This window comes from Syngnathus typhle, unplaced genomic scaffold, assembly GCF_033458585.1.
Source record: "Syngnathus typhle isolate RoL2023-S1 ecotype Sweden unplaced genomic scaffold, RoL_Styp_1.0 HiC_scaffold_280, whole genome shotgun sequence".
In the NCBI taxonomy this organism is placed as follows: domain Eukaryota; kingdom Metazoa; phylum Chordata; class Actinopteri; order Syngnathiformes; family Syngnathidae; genus Syngnathus; species Syngnathus typhle.
The window spans coordinates 40,070-50,037 of NW_026872184.1; the positions used below are offsets into that span (position 1 = coordinate 40,070).

The following is a 9,968-nucleotide window of genomic DNA, read 5'->3' on the forward strand; positions in this document are numbered from 1 at the left end:
TCTTTATGAAGTGGATTGTAGCTGAATGATTCTTTGTCAACCACAGCATGGCGCTGTTACCGTAGTTAACGTAAACACGGCTTTTGAGGTCTTTACCGTAATGCTGAAGCCCTTTAATTTACAAATATAAAAATAGATAGAAAACTACCAAGGACAGTCCGTTCAGCATTCCTATGTGGACGAGTCTCAATTTACTTTTCACATAATACATACAGACTAAGTGAGTCCGGTTCCACAAACCATATTCCGTGAATTTTAATATTCTCTTGCGGTTCTATTTCCAGAATTACAGTTTCAGCCGTACATCTCGCGATACTTCCAACCTCTCCCCAAACTGAGAACTTAACATGCAATCAACACAGACAAATTATCGCCACACAGGTAATAACATTTCACACCAAATGTTTTACTCAACAAACTTTAATGCATTAAGCTGAAGTGAAGTTTCCTAACTCTTAAATTGCTGTCGCGTTTTCGGACTCTTCACCCAGCTTTGACAAGCGCTGCACTTCTGCAAATGCAATTACCGTGCAACTTCACTGACTTCGTCGCGTTTTATGCAATTCTTTTACGTTGCTCTATAGATTTAGGATTCCGTCTTACCAACGACTTTTAACACGACTTTTAAGACGCCTGTCCATGAAGAACTTGAAGCCGAACCTTACATGATCGGAATCTTACGTTTTCGTCTACTTTGACGCTTCATTGTAGCTGTTTTGTTGCACTTCACTCCTCGATTCACCCTCTCATTTGCGGTTTTCATTCTATAGTGTGGTTTCCTTGTACTTCATGCTTGGGGGTTATTTACAAAAAAAAAATAAAGTGTAATGTTTTTATTAAGGGCCAAAAGTTGGAGTAACCTACAATCTTCTATTTGATCAAGGCACTTAAGGTGTGAACTCAATCATCAACCTGCTGTTTCCATGACAACCCCTCCACTAGTGTCACCTTTCAGCGGGCAGCCACCGCCTCAGCAGCAGCAACAGCAACAGCAGCAGCAGGCCCAGGCAGCTCGTGATGTCAACACGGCCTCGCTGTGCCGCATTGGCCAGGAGACGGTCCAAGACATTGTCCTCAGGACCATGGAGATCTTCCAGCTTCTCAGGAACATGCAGGTGTCTCCATCTTCCTCTTTCGGGGTCTCACTAATCAGTCATTGCGTTCATCATGGATATGAATATATTCCTAGGTAGCAGCCAGCCACTATAATTGTCACTTTTGTCACCATTTCCATGTATACCAATAAAGTTGCATCTATTTTGTATGAGCTGAAGAAGACTAATGGATGACTACAAGTAACACAACCTTTCTCTTGGTCCCTCTTAGCTGCCTAATGGAGTCACCTACCACCCCAACACCCACCAGGATAGACTGGGAAAACTGCAGGAGCATCTTCGCACGCTTTCCGTGCTCTTCCGCAAGCTGCGCCTCGTCTACGACAAATGTTCCGAAAACTGTGCCGGGCTCGACCCGATCCTTCCAGAGGTATGACGACCGAATCATTCTATTTTTTTGTATTAATGTGTGTTAGCATACATCTTTATATGGTTATGTCCATAAATATTGGGACACTCAATTGCAATGAAAGAAACAAACTGCATCAAGTTATTTTTTTTTCTTAAAATGCTTCTTTGCTCCCCCGGCGGCTCGGTTCAGGGCTGATAGCGCAGCTCTGTTGCTCACCCAGGACGGAGCGTTGTTGATCTTGGCCCCGGCATGTGTAGCATTTATCATCGTGGACATTTTAGGTGCCTGCCTGGCAGTCCACTCACTACTAGCTGGCCCAAACAGGAAGAGGAATCAATGAGTCAGGCAGTGTGACCTCATTGCAGCCCAATTTGCAACAGACCCGATTAGCGAACAGCTGGGCCACGTTTCTCTTTTTCTTTCCAGCTGTTGTCGTGACCTAATTCTCAAATATTTTCTTCCCCTTTTCCCGCACTGCCTCTTCTGCCCTGAACTTCGTTTGACTTTTCCCTCTAAACGTTTCCTTCATGTTCCTTCGGCGGTGCTCTGCCCCCTCCCTCGTTTAATTATTTATTATTCAGCTTATTTCCTCACTTCTTCTTATAGAGAAAGGCAAACCTGGTGAACTTCATTAGCCCCATCCTTCTCTGTCACGGCAGGAAACCACCATCCATCTTTTCCATGAAGGAGGCGAGGGTTATGACTCACGGGCACACGCATACTACAATCGTCATTCATCTTTGCCCCCCTCACATTTTAGCCCCTCGCACACTCAAAGTCAGGCCAGCCTTTGGAAATAAATTCTTGTCAGTGTTGTGTGATTAAAAAGCCCCCCCCCCCCCCCCATGAACTAATATCCTGCTCATATCCTCGCTACCATCTGAGTCCGAGCTCATATTTTGGGAGGTTGCCCAGATGTGGATCAGATCACACATTATCCACATTTTTGCATTCTCACTCTCTTTTGGTCATCCTTTCCAGTCATGCCATTTCTTCTGACTCTGTTTGTTTTCTCACCATTTTATTCTTTTCATACGTTGATGATTACTCTCCCATTCAGTCGCGAGTCAATTATTGCTCCTCGCAGATTTCTTTAATCGTTTTCCAGTTTCAGCGCACACACTCAAATTACCAACCGAGCAACATGATGATTACATTTTTTTTTCCACAATTCAAGTCATAATTATCGACTCAAGTTTCTGGATTCAGTTCCCGGCTCGACCATGCCAAAGTATGCTTGAGCAAGATACTGACTCTCCAGTTCCTCTTGGAGCTTTGACTTTTCAACCACTGATCATTTTGTAAATGAAAAAATACGAGCAATTTTTTTGACCATCTTTGCATGAGTCATGCAAGCTTCTTCTCAGATGACCGCTAGGGGTCGCTATAATATTAAGCAGGTCCAGAAGAAGGCCCCTTGCATATCAGCCCCACTGAAGTGTCCAGCGGACAAGGTCAAACACGCGGGGTTTTTAAAAATGAATGAATTTTTTTCTGTCGAGGGGAAGGAGAGACTTATCTTGCATTCACAAGCTTACACCGAATCCCCATTTTCCCTAAGACTGCCCATAAATGCATCATTTGAACCTATAAATGTTCAAGAGAAGTTCATTTTAAGCTTGGTATGAATTTAAAAGCGCGTTACGATAATACACAGGTAGCTTATTTTTATTTTTTTTCCTTCTCTCCACTCTCTGTCCGCTCCAGCAACTGATACCCTTTATGGACGATGACGGCACCAAACATGACGACCACTCAGCCGGCCAGAACCGCCCTGCAGCCGAGGACAGGAGAGAAATCCAGGAGGTCAACAAGGTATTGTGTTCTCACTCTCAGGGTTACCCGCATTAAGTTGCAGCCAGCGGTGATAAAACGACAAGGTCGGCTTTCTCAAACAGTTCAAGCCTATGTGCTTTCCTGGCGTCGTGTTTCATACCATGAACCTTTATCGTTCGTGGACGAGGTTGTGCTAGTATCTAGTTAAATGCAAGAGCTGAGAACCTTCACAATTTGCTACACCTTTTTTTTATTCATCGCAAATATCTTTTGATGCTTTCCTATATGCTATGCTTTCCGCAAGGGGAAATCCGTCCGGTCCTCCTGTCACTTTAAATAATCAATTCAATTCCATATTTTCCCTTGACCTTTAAGATTCCTGATGAGGGCCATGAGGGAAAGGTGGAATTTTTTTTGTTTGTGTGCCTGATGGACTGTGATGAGGTTTACCGTAATTTTCGGACTATAAGTCTCGTTTTTATTCATAGTTTGGGTGGGGGGGCGACTTATACTCAGGAGCGACTTATATATATATATGTGTGTGTTTTTTTTCACATTTTTGGGCATTTTATGGCTGGTGCGACTTGTAGTCCGAAAATTACGGTACATTTTGACAGGGAGAATGTTTTCCCAAGTTGGATCCCAGCATGCATGCATGCATTTGAAAGTTTTTCTTCCAGTAAACCACGCCAACACACTTTTTTTCAAAGCCGTAGGGATTCTTAACAGGTGGATCATATGGTTTTGTTTTGAGTAGGTGGGTGGAAAGAGAAACATAAGCTGAGGCTTAGTTTGTTTTATGGGGAAGTTTATGTGACTGCTGTATTCATACAAACACACTGTAGTTACTTTCTTGCCAGGGTCATTTACATAAGAAACAGATGATTTATTTAAGAAAATAAAAGCATGAAGTCAGTGGACAAAAGCTAGCCAAATTATTATTATTTTTTAGTTGAGGTGTTGACTTTTGGAGTGGCCTCAAATGTCAGCAGACTCTTAAGAGCTTTTTCAAATGTGTTACCTGTCAAATGTGTTTTTGCTCTTCTCTGATCGAGGGGGCTTGCGACGTGCAGCGCAGATAACGCTTCTTTAAACCGACATGCCGTGTTGTCACTCAAGGCTGAAAGTTTTTTTGGACAGATTGCATCCACCATCTTGGGGAAAATGCATACACATTCTTTTGAGCTGCCCAGAGTGAGAGCTGGCAAAACAAATGAAAAAAAAGAAAAACAGCATGATGCTTTTCTTATGAAAACATGTAATGGAAAATTGCTATTTTATCAAGAGTCCTTATCTCGCCACTCCAAAAGTCCCTTTCAAAGCCTCCTTCGGTGTTGTGTAGCGGTTGCCACCGTAGATTGGCTTTGGCACAGTGGCTCATTTTTCTTGTTGCATTTCTAACCAGCAGTACAGTTCCATTTGCTTTTGCAAACATCGCCTTTATTAGTTTCTACTGTCAAATTGTCAGCGTCAAGGAGCAAAGTATGCAAATCACTTTTGTTTGAGCAATGGCAGCCTTCTGCGTGAGCCTAAATTAACTGCAGGTATTGTTCTTTTGTTGATAAGATTCATTGGACTATAAGTATTTCTTTTTTTTTTTTTTTCCCTACATGCGTTTTGGAGCGTTTGTTGTGGTCCAATTAAACCTGGTGGAGGAAATGATGAACAGTTTTAAAATAACAGTCAGTGTCCAAATCTTCAGGCTGCTGCTAGAAAGTAAATGAATTTCTGTAAGAAGATTATTTTTGAGACAATGTCTGTAATTTAGCACAATGAAAGAAATAATACAATTGACTTGAAATGAAATTTGCCAGTATACTGTAAAAAAAAAATGGCATGGGAGAGTATCGGTATTTGCTAATCAAGGTATCGGTACTTACAACAGCGGCCGATATGTGGTTTTATAATCAAGAACTCGAAATTTGAAACAATTTTAATTAAAAAAAAAAATCATTTTATGCCATTTGCAGTCAAATTGGGACGTCTAGGTCTTGACTACCTTTTAGCCCCCCGTGCACATTTTATTTATGAATCTGTATTTACAGAGTGAGCGCTTTTGTTCTTTCTTCAGAGCAAGATTTTTTTTTCCCCCTTCTCCTGCACACATTCAGTTTGTCTGTGTGTATATACAGGTTGAAGCCCTTCTTTATGTGCATTGCTGGCCCCGAAATTGCATGCCAGGCTGCCCGAGTGTGCTGCAATGATAATGGTCCTAGGTCAGTCATGTCAGCAGCAGCAGCAGAAAGGAGAATTGGTTATTTTTAAAAGCTGCGCCGCGCTCCCCCGGCTGCTTTTAAATGTTAACACAACAGGGAAACATTGAGGTGAACCCTGAGCTCAGCTGTGTTCAGCTTCATCCCACACAACAACACAACAATGGCTGGAAAGGCCGTGGAATAATGTTAGATAACATTGTTTATTTGCCGAACCTTGAATAAAAGCGTGGCAAACCTATCATAAATGAACAATCAATATTCTTGCAAAAAACCAAAGTGCACAAGTGAAACGGAAATTGCATTTTCCTTTTCGCTCCTATTAGACACTGCCATACAGAAGAGATAAATAACCTTGTTTGTAACGTGACCTTCCTCGCCATTAGCATGCAAATTGAGTTCTGTCAAATCATCCACGTATAGACAGTATGGAGGTTAAGACGGCATGGAAATTTGTGTTATCTATGACACTTGAAAAGAACTTTATAGTAGATTCCAGTCGATAGAAGCTTCCTTGTATGCTGGAGACGATTTGCAAACGTCAGCATGCAAAACATTCTCACTACCCAGGTGGTATGTTTATGTTTGGCAGGTTTAATGCTGACCTTGCTAACCATGCCAGTTTGACATGGTTGTGTGGGCAGCATGAAAAAATGTTTATTTGTTTCAAATAGTGTGCCAAAATCTGCTCAGATTTTGTTATCTTCACACAGGTTTAAATGTGTGTGTGATTGTATTTGGAATATCAACAAGAAAACTAAATTGATTACAGTAAATGACTTCGGCCTAAGTTTGACACCATCATTAAAATTTAACAGCCACTCTGTCACATGGTAGTCACCAGAAGCAATTCACAGCAATGATGGGAAAATGAAGCTTCAAATTTGCTTCATGAAGCAGTTGTTTTATTTTTCTGACTCCTGAATGGCAAGTTGCCATTTCTTTAACCCCAACAGTGCCACCTTGAGGAGCCAAAAAGTACAACTGATTCATGAAGCAAATTTAAAGCTTCATTTTCCCCATGACTAGCTAATGGAATCAAAACCTGGCATGACCCTGGTCCAACCCATTTGACTAGCCAAGACTCCCTCTCTGGCCCTTGAGTGTGTGCCCCATGTGTTGGAGCATATTTAGCAGTGATTCCTTCCTCCAGGCTTCCCAGCTGCACATTAAGGCAGCAGCAGTAAGGACAGCAAGCTTCGGGGAGTTCTAGCGGTTAGTCCGATAAGCAGAGTCAAAATGCAGACGGACAAGGGAAGCAGATGTTTGCAAGCCGGCCCACATCTGCCGCAGTTGCTCCGGCCAGATCGGCTGGTTCCGGATCAACTAAATGAGAGTAGAGTCGAGATAAAAGAGGAAGAAAGTGGTAGGTTGGAAGAGCCATGAATAGACGGCTTGATGGAGAAAAAGGGGAGAGATTTGTGATAAGAGTGATAGAAAGGAGAAACATGGATAAATGGCTTGCTGATGGCGAAAGGCAGAAAGAGAAATGGACTATCAGGTGTTGGGAGAAGGCTGGATCAGGAGATAGTGGCTGTCAGATGGAGTGAGGACAACTAAAAAGTGGGAGTGAAAAACAAACAAATGGAAGTGAGTTTTCGAAACGGTCCGGAAAGTCGACTATATATAAATAAAGAAGATGGATGAAAGAAAGACAGCTATGGATTGTCAAGTTAATCAGTTGTATGATGAAATGCCCGTGGAGTGACGAACCTCGTGAGGATAAGCGCTTCCAAAAAAAAAATGGATGAACGGCTGATAAAAGTTCCGTTGCGGCGGGGAAAATCGAAAGTTCCTGTAAGCGAATTGCGAGGGGAAGATTATCGCTCTAGTGTTAAGATGAGTAGAAGCGTTTTGCAAACTTCCAAGCTGAAGATGAGATTAAAAAAAAAAAAGTTTTGAAGTCATGAATATTCTGTAATTTAGATTCAAATCACTAACTATCAAAAAAAAGACAGAATCAATCCCTGGTCTGATTGATCACAGCTCAAAACGATCCATCTAATATATGCAAATATGCAAATTTCTGTTTCAAATATATTTTTGCAGGAAACGCTCCGACTATCCCGCCATGATATTTTTACTACAATCACGTCGATGAAAAAAGAAGATAATAGGATAAGAGGATTTCACAATCATACGAATTTTTTTCATGCTGTCTTGAGAGTCGAATAACCTTGAAACAGGCAGCAGCCTTGTTATTATTCGACAGGAGAGAGTGGCTGTGTGGATATTCATTGAAGTGTGCGCTCCCGAGACACTATCACGGTAAACGCGAGTGTCCGTTTGACACCGTATGTCCACGCTTTCCAATCCTTCGCTAATCCCCTTGTCTGTAGCCACGGCATAAGTAAGAGACCACCTAAAAACGCAATTGGAATCTGAAATAGGACAGCTGTGACACAGTTTGTGCTTTTTGAATTTTTTTTTATTTTGGACGAAACGACAAATTTATTTTGGAGAGCGCTCAAACAACTGGAATTGAGTTGAAGATTAGTTGGTAATTAAAAAAATATTCCGTTTTGCTAGCTTCCAGAAGATGATTAAGGTTATTTTTCCATTGTATTATTAATATAATATTATATACACTACCGTTCAAAAGTTTGGGGTCACAAAATTGTTTGGGTGACTTTTGAACGGTAGTGTATATATTTATTTAGATAATTATTTATAGATCATATATATAATCTTCTGTGTAAAAAATCTTATAATATATATGTATACTTATATTCATAGATTATATATAATCTTATACAAATATAAGATATAATTGATAATATTTAATTCATAATATTTTATTATAATAATATTTTGAACGGTAGTGTATATATGAATATTTATTATTGAACCGAATCTGCTGGGTCAAAATGATTAACCCAACCTTGGGTTAACCCAGTGCTTCTCAAATAGTGGGGCGCGCCCCCCTTGGGGGGCGCGGTGCTATTCCTGGGGGGGCGCGTGTGACCCTGGGGAACAGGCTTTTTTTTTGGCAGTACTAGAATAAAGTGTAATTGCGCGTTTACTACAGCAGGGGGCAGTGGCGCTCTCATTGTTACTTCTGTCACGTTTGCGACAGTGCAACATTTTACGACTTACAAGACAAGTTAGGATAGTCACGGTGGGGAGGGGGGGCGCGAATAGTTTTCTTCTTGCTAGGGGGGGGCGTAACAGAAAATAATTGAGAAGCACTGGGCTAACCCAACCTGTTAAAAAAGCAAAACAACCCAGCATTTAAAAAAAAAAAAAAAAACAATCAAAAGAGTTATTTGTTGCAAAAATCACACAATTATGGGATTTTTCCGTAAGTAACAACAACAACAACAAAAATCCAAATTTGGGTCAGCCCTTCACTTGTTGACACCCAATTTTCTTTCTCCCATTCACATCTCCCTCTCTTTTGAAAGCACTTCAATCCCTTCTATTTGCTGTCACTTCCACTCCAATGCCACATCTGAAGCCTTGAACCTGTTGCCTAACTCGCCTCAGTCAAACAAACTAAAAAAATCGATTGTCTTGGAGAGGTGAGGAGTAAAAATAGAGCGATAGTTAGAGAAGAGGCAGATAAATGAATCCTTCTTGATAATGTCTGGATGCTTTATGAAACATCCTGCCCGCCGTGACTGATAGTCTTGCTCTCGTTATCTGTCGATTGGGGTAATTGCTGTTTGTCTGAGTCGGGCTGACGGATGGTAGGAAGGGTGGAGGAGGCGGAGCTAACCTTTCACTCGCCGCAAAACGAACTCCGTGTGACAATATGCATTTCAATTTAAGCGCTTGAAAGTATCCTGTTTGGAGATCGTGTGCCATTTTTTGGGACTTGCTGTTTATGTATGTCGTTTTTGAGCGTGGAAGAAAAGTAATAACGTTTGCATGAATATTTCAGAAGCATTTTCCAGAAGTCATCGATGCCTAATGTGTTGCCATTGCTCAATCTGTGTGCTGCAGACCTCGAATGTGATTGTGCACATCAATTGTGGCTCCTTAGTCAAATGCAGCGTTTGGGGAAAAAAAAAAATACAGTCACACCCGTGACCACAAATGACATCCTTAATGAAATGGCCTGCATTACTGGTCACATGCCAATTAGGACAGGAAACATCATTTAACTTGCTGCTCATTTCCCTGGAACTGCTGCAGCTTTTTTTTTTTTTTTTTGCCTGCTGTCTCCTTCGCAAATATGTGGAAAGCAACCTTCTGTCTGACTGATGGACCGAGGGTGTTTTTTTCTTTTTTTTGCACGATGATTCATAGCGACTCTTGATAATCATTCCATCTGGGCTGGTGGGACAGGCAAGTCTTGTCGTCGTCACATCACTCATCATTTTGTCTCGGCTGTGCTTCCTTTGCATGCGTTCTGTCTCCCCCTCAATGCCTTGGAGATGAGCTTTTATCCCAAAGGGGGGTTGTCATGCTGGACCTATAAGACATGCCCCCCCCCCCCCCCCCCTCCCCATCATTCCTCTACCGAGCATAGCCTTCAATGCCTCGCGAGCTGAAGCCTGCCACTGCCAC

At 41.7% G+C, this 9,968-nt stretch overlaps 1 protein-coding gene across 2 annotated transcripts; it reads left to right on the forward strand.

Moving 5' to 3' along the window:
- The first annotated feature begins 297 nt into the window (after positions 1 to 297).
- LOC133149209 (mediator of RNA polymerase II transcription subunit 30-like) lies at positions 298 to 8,114 on the forward strand. 2 transcript variants are annotated; one of them, XM_061271826.1, is made up of 4 exons: positions 298 to 381; positions 943 to 1,115; positions 1,327 to 1,485; positions 3,175 to 8,114. In XM_061271826.1, the coding sequence occupies exons 1-4, from the start codon at positions 348 to 350 to the stop codon at positions 3,316 to 3,318; spliced, it is 510 nt and encodes a 169-aa protein (XP_061127810.1). In that variant the 5' UTR covers positions 298 to 347; the 3' UTR covers positions 3,319 to 8,114. The 2 variants fall into 2 exon arrangements, with proteins under 2 accessions (XP_061127810.1, XP_061127811.1); XM_061271827.1 differs by having other exon boundaries at positions 323 to 381; positions 884 to 1,115.
- The last annotated feature ends 1,854 nt before the right edge of the window (positions 8,115 to 9,968 follow it).